Source organism: Cucumis sativus, chromosome 2 (genome assembly GCF_000004075.3).
Source record: "Cucumis sativus cultivar 9930 chromosome 2, Cucumber_9930_V3, whole genome shotgun sequence".
Lineage (NCBI taxonomy): Eukaryota > Viridiplantae > Streptophyta > Magnoliopsida > Cucurbitales > Cucurbitaceae > Cucumis > Cucumis sativus.
The window spans coordinates 1,590,042-1,610,382 of NC_026656.2; the positions used below are offsets into that span (position 1 = coordinate 1,590,042).

A 20,341-nucleotide genomic window follows, 5' to 3' on the forward strand; every position below is an offset into this window, starting at 1 on the left:
ATTGAATTATAGTTGGATGCATAGTATAGGAACTATAAAAGTTTCTCGAATTTGTATTTAGTGGTTACTATGGGATATTAATTTTTTTTACTCATACTCAATTGTTATTAGAGAGTCACGTATCGACAATCTTATTGAATGATTTTTAAGTACAGTTAGCTATGTGAAAGAGAAACTACGTAAACATCATAAATTTGTATCTAGTAGTTATTATAAGACACAGGTTTTTCGAATTCAGATCCACAGTTATTGTCACGAGGAAGTCAACATTTTGTTGAGAGGGGATGGAGTTTTGGATTGGAACTTGAAGTTGGTTGCAAGTGGACCCTTATTGTTTGGCTTTTTTCCCTCTTTTGTTATTGGAGAAATTAGGAAGAATGCTTAAAGAAATAGGCATTTTCTGAGGAAGGAGTTTTAGGTTAGCACCCAAATTGAATTTGGTAGTCATTTTTGCAAGTTTGGAGCTCTGAACTACATATCTCGTGGTTTCTAGCACATTTTCATGTTAGCTTAACTATACTTTCATTTAAATTTTTCCAATGTTGTTTCATCTTTGAACTACTGTCAATTGTGAAGCTAATGCAAGAATTCGTTTTCTTATATTTTCTAGGTTCAGTTATAGCTTTAAACTTTCCATTTCACGAGATTGAACTTTATGGTCGAATTAGTGGTTAGATTATATATATATATACATATGGTGGAATAAGATTTAAGGTTCATGAAAAGTCATTCTAAATCATATTTCAATTTTACCAATATTAGTTCTTTTGGTTTTTCTTAATTAATTAGGTATGATATTCTTTTCTTTTTAATGATTTTGTGAGATTTTGGAATTTTTATGGTTGGATTTCATCATCTTTAAGTAATAGGTTTGATTTTGTGAAAAATTTCTTTTATCACAATATATTTGTTGAAAAAGTTAATTGTCTTATTCTAACTTTTACAAAAAAATCTCATATTTTAGAAGATAATTTCAAAGGCATTAAGAGAGAAGAAAAGCATTGCTATGATTTAAATTCTTTACTTTATCAAAAGGACGATTGACAAACTTAAAACTTTACTTTTCTACAAGACAAAAACTTTAATATAGAGAATATTTTGTTAACATAAAACCTATAGAAAATGAAGTTTATAAATTTCTTGTATTTAAAAAAAGAAAAAGAAAAAGTCTTTTTTCAATCTATGTTTTTGGTTTACTTTTTGTCGGTATAAGTTAACTGTGTCCAATAACGTCAACGTTTTATAACAATTTTGTCTTTAGTTCTTTGTTCTTTTAATTTACATTTGTTCTCTCAAATTCAGTAAGTTCTAACCATGTTTAAAAACGCATTCGAACAGTAGTTTTGACATTGATGTTTTTTTCAAAAAATATGACTAAATCGTTTGAAACAGTAGTTTATACAAATTGAAAAAACAACAGTTAAAACCAAATAGTTATCAAATCAGATCTTATTAATTTGAATTAGGGTTTTCTTGTGATAAGATAACGACCTATGATATTTTGAGCCATGCACCACCACCGAGAAAGAAAAAAAAGTTCAAAGGAGAGGGTAGAAGAGAAAGACCTTTTTGAAAAGAAAATTTGAAAAATAATTGAAGAAAGTACCCAAACATGTGATGCTTGTATAAATTATATGACTAAAGGGACCAACTTGACAACTACTCAAATATTTTCTCTTTTTAAAAAATGTTATTTTTTCCCTTTTTAGGTGAACTAAGCAAGATCTTTCTTTTTCTTTTTTTAATTCAATGATCAAGTTTCACTTTTGTCCTAAGATCATGAGCTTACACCATTAAACTATGTAATATAAAAATATAGTACTTAGGCAATTTCAAATTTAAAAATTGGATGTAGCCTTAGCTTATTAAATATTTGATTAAAATATTGCACCTTTAATTTCATAGGGTGACACACCCTTTTGACCATAAAATAGTAGTTTATTGAGAAGTAAAATTGTTACTTTAATTCTTTACCTTAAAAAGAAAACCCTAGTGAAACCCCAATGCCTATATGACTTGTGGGGTTATTAATTAGTTTGAGTCAAACTAGAAGTTTAGAGGTACTTTCACGTTACTTGCGAATCCAAAAATTTTGTTGACAGAATTTTATAATCCTAAAAAAAATGTAAAGAACGAAGTTTGAACCTGATCTAAAGGAAGTAAGAAGACAATTTTATCACTAGTTAATAATATCAATATAACTATCAGTTTTATATGTATAAAAAGAGCATAATAATATCTATTGATGTTTGAAACGTTTAGATTCTAACCATAAACCTCGTGGTTACTAAGACACTCGAAGGATAGTTAGTTATTTTGAGACGGATAGTTAATGCAATTGTTTTTAGGCTAGAAGTCCAACAATTTCAATCTAGGGTTTTATATAGTAAAATTGGATGAATTATTCTTATAATTTTTCTTTTTCTCCCTCCCTCTCTCTCTCTCAACTAACTCTTTTGGTGATTGACCATAAGATAAGGGTGGGTGACCTAACTCCATTTGGGCACCTTTTATTTGTCACACCTAATTTGATCCTTTTATCCAACTTTACACAATTTCCTAAAGCTGCTCCACTCTTAGAACATACTCCAAATATTCATCAACAATCATGCTTTCAAATGCTTACCTAATCTTTAATCCTTACCATATAATTAAGGGATTGCATGCATATTCTTCATACTTAAAAGTTTAAATCTTAAGACACTTAACTGTTATAAGAAAAAGGGTACAACGTTTGTGTCGAGCAATGAAATCTTAATTAGATACAACATTGATATTAAATATTAATAAGACATAGAAATCAATCGTATTAAAGTGTATCTTTTTATTTAAGAAACAATAAACCATTATAGCGTAAGGAGAAAACGACAATGTAGATGAAAACTCATCCTCTGCTTGTTTTGCAAGCAAGCTTGTAGAAATTCGTGATATCACTTCATATAATACGTAGAAAGGATTAAGTGTTAAGGTCAAAAGCAAAATTATTCTTTGCCTCGTCAACGAAAAAAGATACCTAATATTGTCGATGTTAATGGACATGAGACTATGTATATCATTATTAATAATAATCATAGTTTCAACTACCATAATCTAATAATATATCTTTTCAAATTCTAAATGAATTAGAGAGAGTTTTTCATTAATTTGCGCACTCTTTCGATCAACTAAAGAAAAAAATTATTTAAACTCTTGAAAGAATGACGATTTGCCAACAAGAGCTTAGCTCAACTGGCACCTGTATATTCCTGTTTTATTACAATACCTTTACAAAAAAAAAAAAAAAACGGTTTAACAACATCAACAAATCTACTACATTTTTTTTATTTTTTTGCACGAATACCCATTAATACATTTTCTAGAAAACAACTAATTAATATTGTAATAAATGTTAAAGCATGTACTATACATATTTCCATTTATTAGGAAATGGGACCAACATGGCATTTACAATAAAAGAGGGACATATAACATATATCATATTTTTAATATGCCTTTGTCTTTGGTTTTCCTCATTAATGCCTTTGTACAAAATGTCTCCTCATAAATTATTATTATTAGGCCATTTTATGTTATGATGCTCTTCAATAATAATAATAACAATAACAACAACAATAGACTTAGATGCCTTGTTTATATTTCCTACATTTGATATATTCCTTTATTTCAAGTCATTTAGAGATGCTTGTTTTATAATTGAAATAACACATCATTAATATCTATATATATATATATCCTATACTTTATAGTTTCCATCATTGAAAGTTATTGGACATGGTGATAGGGGCCAAAAGTAATAACGTAATATTTTTGGACTTTGTTATGATAGAAACATGAGAATGAGGTTATTCTCGAGAATGATTTTCAGTACTGTCTTAATATTTCATCGTCCATTTTTCATTTGGTCCAAAATTTGAACTTTAGATTCTAAGATCAGTGGAACTAATGATTGTGGATGGAAAAGCAAAAGCAATATAGATGACATAATATCTCTAGTAAGAACAACTTCATTTGATAGGAACAAGTGAGTAGAGAGTTTTTTTCCCACTTGTTTGGTCATTTAACATAGCAAAATGTCACTATCTATCAATAATAAACCGTTATGACCCTAATTGATAAATATCTATCCAGATCTATCAGTGATAGATGAAAGTAATCTATTAATGTTTATCACTCACTCTCTATCACTTATAAACAGTGGTATTTTTCTATATTTTAAAAAATATATTTTACTGTATTTTACTACTGATCATTTAACCTATTTCAAATAGATGTTTGATATATGAAAGAAATAAAACATCATTCATATCAACTATTTTTTCTTTTTTGTAATGACGATAAAAAATATAACAAAGGATCCTTTCCTACCCTAAAACTATTTAGAAAAAAGTGCTACACTTGAAACTACTATTCATGAAAATCATTTTACAACATAGTTTAATATTCTATTCTACTTTAGTCATTGCAATTGAAAAATCTTGAAAATGGTGATAGGAAGCAAAAGTAAAAGCAATATATAGACAACATAATATCTTTGTTAAAAACATCCCCATCGTTTGATAGAAACAACCAAATTAGGTTATTCACAGAAATCATTTTCAATACTCTTCATATTTCATCCTCTACTCATATGAACCAAAATTTGAACTTTAAATTCTACCCTTAGAAGTTAGTGGAATTAGCGATAGTGGAGAAAAAAGTGAAAGTGATATAGATAACATAATATCTCGAGTAAGAAACACTTCATTTGATAAGAACAAGCCAATAAAGAGGTTTTCCGAGTTAGAAGACAAAATGTTGAATTCAAGGCTTGATTATCTCATTTCTCATGTTGTCGTATAAAAAATTGTTAAATTTTTTGTAGTGAAATTGTTATATATTTATAAATATCTTCGGTATTTAATTTTAGTCCATATGATTTAATCTTAGTTCCTTTACTTTCAATAAGTCTTTAATTTAGCCCCTCACAACTAATTTTTAGTTGAATATGCTAATAATTCTTGTGCGTACATGAATATGTTCGAGTAAAATTGGTAAATTAGCTGAACAACTTAAATTTAAGAATTGTTTAAATGGTCATTTGAAAAAAGTAACAAAATATTAAAGGGGCCGCTTGAAAATAGTAAAAAGAAAATTAAGATAATAAGAATCATGTCGATCTATTTTTTAAATTTCAACAAATTTAAAAACCTATAACCTTTTTTGATAGATCTTTGAAAGTCGTTTGATATCATTAATTAATTATCATATTCGTAATAAAATAAAAAAACATTTGATACAATTTTCTAATATTAAAACTATTTACCAATTTAACTCTTTAGTCTATTTTAGTTTTTTTTTTTTTTTTGTATATTTTATAAATAGTTTGATTTTTAAAAACATTTTCCTTATTTAAATTACATAAACTATTATAAAATAATTATAAAATAAAGAAGTATAATAATTAAATTTTTATTTCGATCCTAAATAATAATTAGTAAATAATTGGTGGGGCATTTTGCAAAAATAGTTTCCGAGATTTCTCCGGCGCCAACGAAACCGGCGAAATGCTGAGAAGACAACCCACCATGATCGACGTCGAAATCGAGGATAAGGAAGAACTCGAACAACTCCGTAAACGCCCCGCCGCCGCCTCCACCTACTCCTCTCTCCTCCATAACCTCAGTCGGAATAAAGACCCGGCCTCCAAAGCTCAGCGACTCGGTATTTCCTCTTGAACTTATCCATTTCATATACTTCTCTGATCTCCGATTAGTTGGCCTAGTGAACGGGAACGATAGGGGATTAGTCCGATTCTGATCGTCCGCGTTTGCGGAAAATTCTAGGAAGGCTACAGCAAATTCTGCTTCGATCAGTGAAGCTGCCTTTCTAAAGAGTAAGTGAGCTTTTTGTTAGTATTGTAGGAAGCAATAAGCATACCCTCTTATCATGTTTGAAATCTCTTTGATTATTTCTGATGGACATTAGAATTTTTGTAGAATATACTTGATGAGCTGAAAGGATTTAGTTTTGATATCATCAGATTGTTCTGTACTTTTCATGTAATGACATTAGATAGAAACATAATCATAATTTTCAGGGAGAAGGAAAACTCAAGCAATTATGTCTTACTAACAAAAACTTCTTGTTGGAGGATGAATGAATAATCAAATACCGAACAAAACCCAGATCAAAAAATGTTTAAAGAAATAGCCAAGAAACTAGTTCTTAAGATATTATTCACGTGATACATTTTGGTTATTGGTCATTTCTCATATGATAAAATGGCTACTGACGTTTTGTTCATCAAGTTTCTGAAACTCCTTTTGTGCTGCTTCTTACATGACTACAAGTGTATTTACTATTATTGATAGACTGATTGAAGCCTTTCTGTCTTGGTCTGTGTATGAACTGAGTTGTACTCGAAATTGAGTAAAGCATCACCACTATGTCGAGGGAGTTTTCATTAATACTAATCAAAGACGAAAATCTAAAGTTTGAATTTTCATGGAGATGATAGACACTTATCTATCATGAAGATCAGTAGTCTTCCTTAAAACCGCTACTTATTCTTAAACAAAGAGTGTACGCTTGCCAAGACTGTTTCTGGTTGAGACGTGTTAATGAAATTCATCCCGTGAAACAATGTCCCATTATCACATTAATTTGACAGTGGATCTTTTGGATTCCATTGATGACCTGTAGTTATTTCATTCAACCTTTTTCTTTAAATCGCCTAGAGTCTGTTTCTCATGGGACCAATCCACCCTAATTAAGTTGTGATGTCACAATCACATAATACTTTACTTGGTTCTCAACTTGGCTAAGTTGGGAAATTTTGCAAATCCAAAGTAAGTCACATGGGGAGTCTGTTCATTTCATCCTATCTTAGCAAAAGTGGTTTAAGGTTGGATCACTTCTTATCAAGGTGATTTTTGGAAAATTCAAGCGGAGGCAATTAAAGCATCTTTGGTTTGATGTCTAAAGATAATACCTTTGGAGTAATAACGGAGTGGAATTGTTTATAGGTATCATCTGAAAACGATATCATTGTAGTCTTTCATTAGGGAAATGCTTAGAGTGAGTTTGACCTTCGATTTCATGAGTTGGTGTTATATAACTCAACTTCGATAGTGTTCAGTATTGCAGTTTACACATTCATCAAACAACTTCATCTTTCCCTATTTCTCTCTTTTGAACATTTATAAAGAAACTTCAACTTACAACTCTACACCTCAAACATAAACATTTGAACTCTAACATGTTAACTCCAAGTTTCAAAATTTAACTTAACACCCCTTATATTTTTAGTTAAATTTATAAAATAATAACTAGTTTTTAACCTTCCAAAATTTACCTTGGATTTTTAGAACTAAATGGGTGAAAGACAAACTCGAGTCGTGTCACTTCAAACATTCAGGACAGGACTCCTTTTTGTGCATTGCTCATTTGCCTTTAGATATTGACATATTGTCCTAAGGTTCTTGGCACTTGCGATTGGTTCTTGACTTTGTGTAACAAAATTTATGATACTTTTGCCTCCATTTTTGTGGGACATCCCTTTCACAAGGTGTGAAGAAGATTCTGTGGCTCACTCTGGTTTTCTTCATATTTCTATGGGCGAGAGGAATGGAAAAAGTTTCGGAGACTCTTTCTCTACTCATAATTCACGTGCAGGTGTTTATTTCATTTATCACTGAAATGTTGTTGTATGATTTAGGAAAAGTTTGTAAGCCAATAAGATAAACTACGAATGTGTATGCCAAAGAAATCAGTAGGATCAAGAAGCATGATTTGTAATTGAAATAAAACGTTGTTGTTATATGACTAAGATCTTGAGCAAAATACATTGAGGATTGGATTTAGTATCTCTTTGGTCCCTAAGGTTGGCCACTTTTAGTACTCGAGCTAAAATTAATTCAATAAATAGCTGTTAAACTATTACTTGACCTATAAAAAATGATGTGACGGTTAGGTTTCTTATTGATTGTGTATTGTTGAGTTAGAACGCTACTAATATTTCTTATAGCAAGGTGACTTCTATTTTTCCTCTTCTTTACCTTCTTTTGTCTTCCTATTCTTTGACTATCATCTCCCTCTCTGATCAAGTATGAAATCAAATTTTAAGAATCTATTGTGTAATTTGCCTTGAGATCTTTTATCAAAAGTCTAACCTTACCAGGAAAAATCAAATGATAACAAAGAGAAAGAAACTGATGTTACATTTGTGGATTTTTATAACTAAAGTATTGATTTGGTAGATTTTTTAAGGTCCCAAATGAATTATGAGTGGGGACAAATATGTCCTCTTTGCATCCCAAACTCAAATTAATAATGTAGGACTTTGTGAACTCAAAATAATAATATTAATTGTCTTAAAAATATCATATTGATAACAAAAATAAAAAGTGGAACTTGTCAGCTGTCTATCACTAATGTGGCTCCCACTCCATTTGTCCCATTTTTTGAATTTTGAAATTAAAGGTTTAGTTTAACATGATTTAATTCAAGTTTTTTTAAAAAAAAAAAAATTAAAGACCAAAATGTTTCTTTCTAAGTATTAAGATCAATGCAGCCAATATGATTATTCTCATCCTTAATGTTGAAACTATTGGAAGTTTTCGTAAGATCTAAATTGCTACCCAACTGGAGTTACAAATTTCAAAGTACAAAATCTATTGTTACGAACTTCAAATTGTTACTAAAAGTTCAGGAGTCGTATTTTTCAACACCTATCTTTCTGTTCGGGATAGATAGATAGAAAAGAAGACAAAAAATATTCATCACTATAGTTTCAAGAAAATTGTGAAAACATCCCCAGCAATATGAATTGCTACAACCAAGGTAAAGAAAGAAAGGAGGGAAAAAATTGCAATTTTTCCTTCATATGTTTTCTGTTAAAGCTAACAAACAAATTGAACCTACGTAATTAGACGCATTGAACGAGATCAGTTAAATATTTAAGGATATCAATTTTCTAGTTTTGGAAAAATAAACATAAGTTTAACAACATTGATTTTAACTAACCAACTTGTTTAACCCCATGGCCTCAAATCACAATTTTGCTATTCTTTCCTCAATGGAATTTTGCTTGAAGCCAAGAAAATCTCTGCTTCTGACAACATAGCACTACTAACTAATTCAGCAGAAGAAATTGTTATATATAATATGGATCCACAACATCACAAACATAAGATGAGAAGTTCATTACCAACAAGGCCCACAATGTTCCTACCCCTAAAGCAAAGGCTAACACTAGCTAAACTTCCCTCGCTACTCGAAACTCAACAATGTGAAGTGCCAATCGATATTCTCACTTCCTCTTCTTGGCTGGTGGCTGGGGTGTTTCCTCCTCTTCGTCTTCTTCGTCCTCATCTTCGTCCTCATCCTCATCTTCATCATCGTCATCTCCATTGTCATCATCGTCATCGTCATCTTCCTCATCACCTCCAGCTCTTCCATCACCATTTGCTTCAGGATCATCCTCTGGATCACCGTCATCACCTTCTTCACCTCCAGAGAAATCTTCATCATCGTCGTCGTCATCCTGATCATTCGCATCATCGTCGTCGTCGTCATCTTCATCATCCTCCGTTTCACTGCCATCTTTGTTTTCCTGATCAGGGCTTTCCTTTTTGTGAAGTTCAGAGAAAGGAAACCTTGGAAAGGAGAAGAGGCAAGTATTTCAGAACCAACCTAAAAGTATCAAAGTAAAAATATATAAATGACTTGAAATTGTATTACCTTTCCTCAATTGCTGCCAGTCCTGGTGTACCATTAGCAATATTTAACATAGCTCCTGCCTGAAGAAAACATAATCATGGTGGAAGATGAATTGAAGTCTCAAGATCATGTTAAGTGCATTCAATTAATCTAAAACTGTTACTTATTGTCAGAATTGTCCAAAACAAGGTTAGGAAACTGCACACTAAATGACAAATTTCAAAAGCAAGCATCAGATTAAAAAGAAAACATGGCATCCAGCTACAGATTGTCTAAATGACTAAAACAGTAAATGAAGAAAACTTCCAGATATGTCTCATCAGACCATGCTTTGGCATAACGACTTTCCAAAATTTTGGGACAAAATAAAAAAGTGTATGGCTTGAAATTTAGGGGAAAAAACATATATGGAAACTATGTCGTTTTCAAGCTCCCTTTCTATAACGTATCAATTTGATGGGTGTTAGAACAGGAAGAACATATGAGTACCGAAATAACAGCATTCATTTTAACTATCCCTGATTCGAAGTGCAAAAAAGGAAAACACCCACATGAAACTGGAAAGTGTGAATTGATTCGACAATAAGTTCTAACAAAGTGAAAACAATTCCAAATGCCAGAAAGGAAAATGCCCAAAAAGAAACTAGAAAACATGAGTTGATTAGATAAGAAATTGTAACTAAGTGATAATGAACTCCCAACAACCACTAAGTGCAAAGGATAGTTAAAACTTAATCAAAAGAAACCGCATGAAATGAATAATATTATACATTATTCAAGCAAGCCCAGAGGACACAATAGCAAAGTCATTCCGTGCCAACTCCCCATCAATAAGAATCAGATAAATATAACTTCCAAAAAACTCAAATTCTCATGTCAAACAACAAACTATCCCTAAAGAAGCAGGATTTACACAATTCAACAAATGCAGGACAGAAAAGCAAAAGGATTTGCACATTGAATATCAAGTATAATCTAAATACAGAATGGAAAAATCCTGACAAAGACACCTAGTTCGTGGTCACAATGGGAGGTATAAGTCAACAAGACAGGACGAAAATTATCCTTCCATCCACATTTATCACTACACCAAACACTCGCACTTCAAATACAGCTCATTCCACAACAGTTTCAGATTAAAAAAAAAAAAAACCACGTTGTTTCTCAAGGAAGTACTTAACCAGAAAAGTAAACAAACGAGCAAGGGTAAACCCACAAATAACAAAAGGCAAACCTTCAAAAGCTACATAAACAACTAAAGAACACAAGAAGAGAAAAGAAAGTAAAAAAAAAAAAAAAATTGAGAAGAAATAACGTTGTCTTGTTCTTAGGCAACAAACAACTACGGAGAACAATAAGAAAAAAGAAGTCCAAGAAAACACAAATAACAAAAAAAAAAAAAAAATTAAGCTTCAAGAAGTAGGAACGATGACTAGTATCAGTAAAATCCGGGAAAAAAGTGAAACCCCATCAAAGAGTAAGATGAAAATGAGGGTTTACCGCCGCCAGAAGGCAAGCAAGGGAGTTTGCAGTGGTGAAAACAGTGTCCACCGCCATAGCTTCCAAAACAGAGCGCACCCACATGGTCCTCTCCACGAAGCTTACACAGTCCAACTCCATTGCCGGAAAAAGGAGCTCAAAAGTGAAGAGAAATAGAGAATAGGGAGAACAGAAATGCAGATAGAGAGAGAAGGAGCAGAAGGAGAAGGAGAAGAAGAGGAAGAAGGAAGGTCGAGGAGAGAGATGGGCCTGACAGTGAGAGAGAGAAGAAGAAAGGGAAATGGGTTTTTGGGAGATTTGGAAGAAAAGTTGGGTTTAGTCCAGTTAGGGTAAACCCTAGGGTTTGGTCCGATTAGGGCTTTGTGTTTTTGTTTGTAAGTGCAACAACTCAAAATTAAAAACTTTTACTTTCGCCCTAATCTTGAAATTTGTGTGAATTTGATTATTAAAAACTATAAATTTAAATTTTTTTAAAAAACATACTTACTCTTAAATAAATTATTTTCAAATACAACAAAATTTATCATATTTAGATACTCTTCTATACGTCTATACGTATCCACAGATGAAGTCTATCAGCATTTTTATTAGTTTACATCAAATAAATGTATTGATGTCTATAGTTTGTTTTTAAATAATTTTTCAATCATAACTACTAAAAAAATATATTCAAATAGAGGAGTTCAAAAAATATATTTAAATATGGAAGAAAAAAAAATCATTTATGTTGTAGAAATTGGAAACATTCCAACACAAAAATTGAAAAATATAATATTAAAATAGATAACAAATTAAAAAATTAAGACTTACAAAAGCCACTTAATGTTACTTAATTTGATATACACGTGGTGGTGGATTCCATGATCACTAAAAATTGTTATTATCTTCAAGACACGTAACAAAAGATGGAGGAGAATGACACATAACATGCAACGACACTAAACATGATGGATAGTACGTCTATTTTATTAATGTTTATAATAATTCATAAAATTAAATGAGAGAATATTAAGCGGAAGTCTTTTACAATTATTTTACATTTGAGTTCAATTGATGTAATATAATAATTTGTTTAACTCACGAGAACTTCTTTTCGAATAAGACATTTAATCAATTGTGTTTACAATATATATGTTTTTTGGTTTAGCGATTTATACGTACCAATATCACTCTTAAATATAATTTTGTTAGAAAATGATTTCTTTTTTACTTTTAACTTAATTTGGCACATTTAAATTAGTTTTAGTGCATTCCAAAATGACCAAATCCATGGAAAATAATCGAACATATTTATAGAAATTAGTACATAAATATTTTATCTATATTTACAAGATGATAGAAATGATATTAAAGGTAAGCATTTGCCTAATACAAACAAAATAGAAACAATCTTTACACCCTAAATCTATATTAAACAAATTAACAACGGAAGGTGTATAAATTTAAAATAAGTTGCACTACACAATATATAGACTTTCAAAACAAACTAGACTAATATGACTAATTTTAGAAGTGGATATGATAGACGAAAAAATGAGTCAAGATTGTACCGAAAATAGTATGTCCATGTTAGTTCATGAAAAGTTTTTTATAAAAAAATTGTACTTTTTTATAGTCGGCATTAGTTTGACCCTTTAATAAATTGTTCATAGTCGATATGGTGACGGGTTGATCGAAAAACCGAACCGAACTAAGTAACCTGAGCGAAAAGAAATCTAAGGATTAAATAGGGATAGTTTAGGAAGTAAGTTGTAATTTGAAGTATGAAAGAGCATCTTCTTCCCTAATTTTCCTTGGAATCACTTTTGTGTTCCTCTGCTCAGAACAGAGTGAGCAACCAGCCTTAGCGAAATGCTGAGAAGACAACCCAGCAAGATCGAGGTAAAAATCGAAGACAAGGAAGAACTCGAACAAGCTCGCAAACGCGCCGCCGCCGCCGCCTCAACCACCACCACTACCACCACCGACGCTACCTCTGCCGCTGGCTCCCTCCTTCATAACATCAACCGCAACAAAGATCAAGCCTCCAAAGCCCAGCGGCTTGGTATCTCCTCTTGAAACAATCGAAATGGAGGTGGAGGTGAAGCTTCGCCTTCCGGATGCTGTTTCTCATGGTCAGGTATCAACTCTTCTTTCGTCATTTCATATTAAAACCCACCGTCAAGAGAATTTCTTCTTTGATGGCTTGTCCGGTGAGCTTTCGTCTCGGTTAGCGGTTCTCCGTATCCGATTTTACGACGGGGATGCTCGTTGTGTGATTTGTCTGAAAGCAAGAGCGGTTCTGGTTGACGGTGTTAGTCGAGTTGAGGAAGATGAAGAGGAATTGGAGCCATCTGTTGGCCGGGCCTGCGTGGAGGATCCGCAGAAGTTGAAAGAAGTGGAGTCTAGGATTATGGGGAGGGTTAAAGATGAATATGGGGAATATGGATTTGTGGGTTTAGGAGGGTTTAGGAATGTGCGGAGTGTGTTTGAATGGAATGGATTGAAATTGGAATTGGATGAGACTAGTTTTGAGTTTGGGACTTTGTATGAGATTGAGTGCGAAAGCAATGATCCAGATGCAGCCAAGAAAATGCTTGAGGACTTGTTGAAGGAAAATGAAATTGCGTACTCGTACTCTGAAGCTTCAAAGTTTGCTATTTTCCGATCTGGGAAGCTCTCATAATAGATTGTAAGTGATCTTTAGTTGATGGTTTTTATGTGAACCGTACCTTTCTCTTCCTTTTGTTCTGAATTTTACCATTTGACTGTTCTCAACTTGTTCAAGTAATGGCATTTGGTACTTGGTAGAAACATAACCAGATTTTGCAGACAAAAGAAAAACTCTAGCAATTATGCCATGCCTTACTGTTTGAATGAGAACAGGGATGCATTTTGATCCTATCAATGGTGGAGTATAGTTCAAGAATCAATAACAGGCATCCCAGATCAAATAATGTCAATCCTAATAATTAAAAACATAGTTCTTGTCTGTTTAGATATTGTTCTTTGTAATATATTTTGGTTGCTCATTTTTTTGCTACCTGTTAATCTTTGAATGAAGTTCTCGAGCAGGCAAGCTTATTGGCTCTATGTCTGAATTGTCTTGCTATTAGATTTATGAGCAGGAGTGCATTTTTATCATATCGGCTTGTTGGAGTATAGCTCAGGAATCAATAACTAGAAATCCTAGTACCAATTATGCCAGTCCCAAGTGCGAAAGGCCCAAAACTAATATATGCAGTTCTTATGATCTTTTTCTTTAAAATATTGTTCTTGTGGCACATTTTTGGTTGGTCATTCTTTGTCAGTGTTTAGTTTTTGAATGAAAAGGTTATCGAGCTTATTTGCAGTCGTACCATGTCTGAATTTGCCTGACCTCCACAAACAAGGATAGTAAGAGACGACCAAAATATTGGCAATGGAAGAGTGAAGCACTGAATGTGATGTTTGGCATTTGCTTCGGTCCAACTTTCAAGTATCGGAGTTTATTTTGACTAATGTCACACTGTTGCTTTCCTTGCAAGTATTTTTTAGTCTTTGCAATTTCCTTTAATATTCTCATTTATGGAGGTTGGGGAGTGCCAACATGGTGCAAGTAAGATTGGACAACATCCGAATAAAATGTCAGCAACTACAATGTTACCTGAAAAAAATCATATCTTCCCTCACTGCCGCCCGATTTGTATTTATTTATATTTGAAGTACCATTCCGATAACAGCAGTCTTCATCCATTTACTGATTCTCACGATTCAGTTATTGTGTGACAAGATGATAACTAACTTGTTCATCTCGATTCTACTTTGTTATCTCAAAAATGCAGTTTGCTTGACACATTTTGTATTCAATTTCCTTATGAATTCAGTTCTTCCCTTCACCTTGAGAACTTAATTCCAAAAGGTAAAAGATTAATTTAGTCTGATATCTTCAAGGGTCTAATTTTTACTGCTTCTTAGGCTAGTTCCATCTCCACATTTACTCATTATTTTCGTAATTTGCTTTCTTTGGCTGCTTTCTATGATGCGTTAACTTTTGATATTGTAGAAACTTACACCTTTGCGGACTTTTTTAGGCCGGAGTTGTTTGCCTTTGGTCAATCAGCTTCACTCATTATTTCTCAATATTGATTCCCTTTCAAGTTCTTATAATTTTTTTGTTCTGTGCATTCCTTTTTTCATCTGTTTAGGATATCAGTGGTGTGGCTCTCAATGGGACCGAGGGTCGAGAAATCATGGCAGTGTGAATCAAATGGAGAGACCAAGTTTCAAAAAGGCACCATTTGTTTTCTTCGATCAAGTACCTAAACGTACTTTCTGTTATTTCACTATCCATGAGTATTGCACATGGGAAAACACCATATATACTAGACTACTGAGTATATGCTGATCTTTCAAATAATCTTTTCTGTACTGTCTATGGATGAAATGGTTTGGTTTAGTTGAATCCTTTTAAGACAGTTCTTTGTTAGTTGAAAAATGCAGAGAACTTGACTTGTGATTTCCAAATTCACCTAGGATCAATCCACCTAAACCCTTAATTACATTTTGCTGCATTGTAGTTTTTAAATGTTAAGGATTTGATTCTTGCATTTATGAGAGTATCAATACTGAAATTCTTTTAAAACATAAGTATAATTATATGGGACAAAATTTGAAACTGAAAACGGATTAAAAAAATTATGGAAAGAAGCCCCCAGGATTAGAGAAATCTAGTTTCAGGAAAACTTGAATATTTAACTATATGTTTCTAAAAATATTTCTAAACTTGGAATTAATAAAAGTAATTACAAATATAGGAAGTGTTCATTTATTATTATCTAAAGAAAACTCAATAAATTTTTTGTAACTTTAAGATTTCGAAATTCTTAAAAGAAAACAATTGGGTCAGTTGACCAAATAGGAGATCCTTCTTACAGTAAATATAATCAAATTTGAAAAGTTAAAACAAGTCCTGAATCTTGACTAAGGCCTCTTTAAATTTTAATAATTTTAAAATATAAACCAGACTGTTTAAATAAGAAAAAGAAGTCCCCCTCTGGCTCTTGCCGATATTCAACATTTTTTTTCTTATTTAGTCATTTGAATCAATTCATTCAAATTGAAAAACTCCTATGGTGTCCTGAGTTGAAGTGTTAGTTGTCAAACAACCAGGTGAAACCAACCGTCCCAACCAATAAATTGTAGAAGAAAACCTTGTGCATTTTAGCAAAATAAATTGTGATATATAATGTGGATCCACAACATAAATTTTAGGAAGTTCATTAATAACAAGTCAACAATCTTGCTACCCCTAAATGCCAAGGCTGACTGGCTAAGTTCCCCTCACTAGTTACTTCAAACTCCAGACACAAAGGGGAAGTGAAACACTGATAACAGAAAAAGGAAAGAAGCAATCAACATTTTCACTTTCTTCTCTTAGCTGGTGGTTCGAGTGTTTCCTCGTCATCATCTTCGTCCTCGTCATCTTCATCCTCTTCATCGTCATCGTCGTCGTCCTCATCTCCATCGTCGTCGTCGTCGTCATCGTCTTCCTCCTCAACACCTTCAATTCTTCCATTACCACTTGCTTCAGGGTCATCCTCTTGATCACCCTCATCCCCTTCTTCAGCGGAGAAATCTTCATCATCATCGTCGTCGTCATCTTCATCTGGATCATTTGCATCGTCATCGTCATCTTCTCCATCATCCTCCTCATCTCCTCCGGCCCTTCCATTGCCACTTGCTTCAGGGTCATCTTCTAGATCTCCGTCATCACCTTCTTCGGCTGAGAAATCTTCAACATCTTCCCCTCCATCCTGGTCATTTGCATCATCATCATCAACTTCATCCCCATCTTTATCATCCTCTGTTTCACTGCCATCTACATTTTCTCGATCTGGATTATTCTTTGCATGAAGTTCTTCAAAAGGAAAGCTGAGCCAGGCAGAAGTACAAACAAATCAGTAATCTCGGAACCAATTGAGTAGAAAGTCAAAGACACAAAAAAAACGAAACTTTTAATTACTTTTTCCCAATTGCAGTGAATCCTGGTGGAGCATTGACATCATTTAACAGAGCTCCTGCCTGAAGAAAACTTAAATTATGTTGGAAAATGAATTGAGATTTAAAAATCTTGTTCATTGCATCCAATTAACATCACACTATTACTTCAATAAGATCAGGGAACTGCACACTGAATTATACTGTTATAAAAGTACAACCACGGCTTATCGAGAAGTACAATCAGGATTGGAAAAAGTCTTTTAAGACGAGATTAAAAGAAACAGATATGGAAATTGAGTGAAATTTGCCGATCCCCCTTCCACTAACAGGTTGATTCAAATGATATGTTAGGAAAGGAAAATCTCAAGAAATCCCAACATGACTTGATTTTAATTCTGTTAATTACAAGAACAGAAAAGGGAATTTCCCGAAAGCAATCAGAAAGCATAGTCTACAATGATCAGACAATAAATTCTAACACACAGGAGAATACACTTACAACCAAAAGCACCGAGGATAGCTAAACCTTGACAAACCAAAGTCACAAGAAACGGATAAGTATTTAATATGACTGCACTAAGCTCAAATTCAGATAATAAAATGGACATTTCAAAGATGCCAAATTACACCAAAGTCTAAAGAATTAGAAGCAACATTGACCACTCCAGACAACAGTAAAGGCGAAGTCTATACTCAATCCACCAACATGTACCTTACAAATATAGCCTCCAAATCTCAAATCCTCATTTCTAACATCTTATTCCTCAATAAGCGGGATTTCCCCAATGTTCACAAGGAATTTGGAGTACAATATAAATCCTTTCTTCATTGTCAAAATATGAAATGAAGTTAAAAACATAGCCTCCCATCCAAACTAACCCACTAGAGACTACAACAAGCAGTTCTCTTAGCCTCCACCAACAAGTCAATACTCAACATTTGCAGCTAAAACTCCACATCACAACTAAAAAATAGGGTAAGAAAGAAAAGTAACCACAACAAAAGCCAAAAAAGCTAGTAAACTGCAAAAACCCAGTAAAGGAATAGAGAAGAAATGAAGAAAGTTAACACAAAAAAATGCAAAGAACCACTAAATTAGAGGTTGAAGAAGCAAAAATCATGAAAAAGAAGCAGCAGAAACCAAAAGAAACAAAGCCCATCTGATAAAAAAATGAAAATAAAGAACTCACCGTGGTTAAAAACCAAGCAAGAGAGTTAGCAGCAGTGAGAAGAGCCTCCACCGTCAAAGCTTCCAAAACAGAAGGAAACCAAAGAGAAGTGTCGTCCAGGGAGTAACCCACTTTGTCCAACTCCATGACAGCGGAAAAAGAAAGTGAAGTGAAGAGAAAACGAAGAGAAAGGAAAAAAGGGAAGTTGCAGAAAGAGAGGGGGAGCTGGAAGTAGAAGAAGAAGAAGAAGATGGGGAGAAAGCGAATGGTTTTTCTGGAAAATTGAGAGAGAGAGAGAAGAAAAAAAGGTGGGTTTAGTGGTCCGGTTAGAGTAAACCCTAGGGTTTGGTCCGATTAGGGCTTTGTTTCCATTGGCATATGAAAGAGAAAATAATAAATTGTTTAATATATATATAGAGATATATATGTATAATAATAAAATAATAAATAATAGAGAGATGACTCATCCAATCAAAATAATTTCTCTCATATTTTTTTAGGGTTTCTTTTTGGATTCAAATTTCCGGAGTCGGATCTTCTGTGGATTTGGGCTTAGATCTAACCCGACCCGATGGAATTCAAATTTTTTGGTTTAATTTCCCCTCTTTTTTCAAATTTCAAATTTTTAGAAAACAAATATATTTTGTTTATTCATTATGTTTTTATTGTTTTTATTTTAGTATAGGTTTTAATATGGGACTTTTTTTTGTAGTTTTAAGTTTAATTCTAATTTATTTTTTAAATTCCAAAATGTATTTTTTAAAACATAAGAACCTTAGTAATTTATATTTTGAGATTTGAGTTTTCGTTTTTATTTGGTCATTAGTTTTAAAGATTTACTCTTTCGACGATGTCGATCTTTTTTTTTTTCTTTCTGAATACTCACCTTTAATATGTAGCGTTATTGTATATTTATTAACTTTTTTAAAAAAATTATCAAAATGAAAGATTTGACACAAACATCAAGTGTAATAACGAATTTTATCTTTTAGTTTGTCAATTTTTGAAAGAGCTCCTTACAAAACTCTATAGTGAAAATTTGAAATTAAATTTAATAGTGATTAGGAGTAGGAAATCCTAACTACTTATAATTTTTTTCTTAAGAAAAGAGAAACAACACAATCAAACAACCAAATAACTATACAAGAAAATTAGGCGACGTTAGACAATGTAAATGGAAGGATAAAAATAATACATAGTTGAATAAGACACACTAGTCTTCAAAAGCTTTTTACACAACAGAGTCTACAATGAATATGAGAGAAAGAGATAACCTCAAAATCATTGCTTGTATCCTTAGCCTTCACAGTAACGTAGGATACTTCAATCAAATCAATGATACCATCCACTTAATAGTATCATGACCTCTAAGCAAATCATACCCAATCGCAACATTCAAAACATGGATGGAAGACAGGATCTCAACAACATAACACATTGTCGTGACTTTGAGGATTTTTACCTCCTCGCATCTAAGGATGACACAACGAGCCAAACCAACCGCACACAACGCATATGGTTTCAAAGCACCAACTCCACCTAAATTTGTCTCAAGACTCCATGTTGTATAAGTATTAAACTTTGAAAAGTAAAATTTATAGGGGTATTAAAACAAAACGATGACCAAACAATAAAAAATTGTCCATAAAATGTACTAATCATCTTATAATTATCCTCATCATTTATGCTTGTAATTGTTTTCAAAGAATCTTTACTATCGTTAAATGTTCTATTACTTATTGTCGTGTGATAAAAAAAAAAGTGTACAACAATCTCCAAATAGTATGATTTAAAATTATGAAGATATGCTTGATGTCCTTTTAGTACAATAGTTGTTGGAATAGAAATCTAACCCACAACAATTATTTTAAAATTAAATTCATTTAGACAATATACTTTGTAAACATTGCCACATAAACCATTCGACAAAAGATATAACACAACGTTAAGAAATCGTTTAACAGGTAACAAAAACGAATATCTTCAAGGAAGAATTCTAGACATAACACATA

At 32.5% G+C, this 20,341-nt stretch overlaps 3 protein-coding genes and 1 long non-coding RNA gene across 4 annotated transcripts; 2 read left to right on the forward strand and 2 right to left on the reverse strand.

Moving 5' to 3' along the window:
* Nucleotides 1-5,443: 5,443 nt before the first annotated feature.
* On the forward strand, nucleotides 5,444-7,917 carry LOC105434544. The gene is made up of 2 exons (XR_968627.2): nucleotides 5,444-5,872; nucleotides 7,547-7,917. It is a non-coding gene; the product is annotated as an uncharacterized LOC105434544 (long non-coding RNA).
* Nucleotides 7,918-8,966: 1,049 nt separating this feature from the next.
* Nucleotides 8,967-11,606, reverse strand: LOC101214629 (prostatic spermine-binding protein). Its single transcript, XM_004139236.3, has 3 exons — nucleotides 11,200-11,606; nucleotides 9,721-9,779; nucleotides 8,967-9,635 (listed from the first exon to the last, which is right to left on the reverse strand). Exons 1-3 carry the CDS (start codon nucleotides 11,317-11,319, stop codon nucleotides 9,290-9,292), a joined length of 525 nt encoding a protein of 174 aa, XP_004139284.1. The 5' UTR covers nucleotides 11,320-11,606; the 3' UTR covers nucleotides 8,967-9,289.
* A 1,337-nt stretch (nucleotides 11,607-12,943) lies between these two features.
* Nucleotides 12,944-15,721, forward strand: LOC101215108 (triphosphate tunnel metalloenzyme 3). The gene is made up of 2 exons (XM_004139238.3): nucleotides 12,944-13,870; nucleotides 15,366-15,721. The coding sequence occupies exon 1, from the start codon at nucleotides 13,268-13,270 to the stop codon at nucleotides 13,862-13,864; it is 597 nt and encodes a 198-aa protein (XP_004139286.1). The 5' UTR covers nucleotides 12,944-13,267; the 3' UTR covers nucleotides 13,865-13,870; nucleotides 15,366-15,721.
* Nucleotides 15,722-16,356: 635 nt separating this feature from the next.
* Nucleotides 16,357-18,727, reverse strand: LOC101214388 (prostatic spermine-binding protein). The gene is made up of 3 exons (XM_004139235.3): nucleotides 18,351-18,727; nucleotides 17,183-17,241; nucleotides 16,357-17,091 (listed from the first exon to the last, which is right to left on the reverse strand). The coding sequence occupies exons 1-3, from the start codon at nucleotides 18,474-18,476 to the stop codon at nucleotides 16,581-16,583; spliced, it is 696 nt and encodes a 231-aa protein (XP_004139283.1). The 5' UTR covers nucleotides 18,477-18,727; the 3' UTR covers nucleotides 16,357-16,580.
* Between the last annotated feature and the right edge of the window lie 1,614 nt (nucleotides 18,728-20,341).

Excerpts from the sequence above, each read along its gene's own strand:
- LOC101214629 (XM_004139236.3), bottom strand. The coding sequence starts at position 11,319 with ATGGAGTTGGACTGTGTAAGCTTCGTGGAGAGGACCATGTGGGTGCGC. Across the intron at positions 9,780-11,199 it reads TTGCTTGCCTTCTGGCGGCG|GCAGGAGCTATGTTAAATAT; the intron begins GTAAACCCTCAT and ends TGTTTTCTTCAG. Across the intron at positions 9,636-9,720 it reads CTGGCAGCAATTGAGGAAAG|GTTTCCTTTCTCTGAACTTC; the intron begins GTAATACAATTT and ends CTCCTTTCCAAG.
- LOC101214388 (XM_004139235.3), bottom strand. The coding sequence starts at position 18,476 with ATGGAGTTGGACAAAGTGGGTTACTCCCTGGACGACACTTCTCTTTGG. Across the intron at positions 17,242-18,350 it reads TTGCTTGGTTTTTAACCACG|GCAGGAGCTCTGTTAAATGA; the intron begins GTGAGTTCTTTA and ends AGTTTTCTTCAG. Across the intron at positions 17,092-17,182 it reads TTCACTGCAATTGGGAAAAA|CTTTCCTTTTGAAGAACTTC; the intron begins GTAATTAAAAGT and ends TGCCTGGCTCAG.
- LOC101215108 (XM_004139238.3), top strand. The coding sequence starts at position 13,268 with ATGGAGGTGGAGGTGAAGCTTCGCCTTCCGGATGCTGTTTCTCATGGT.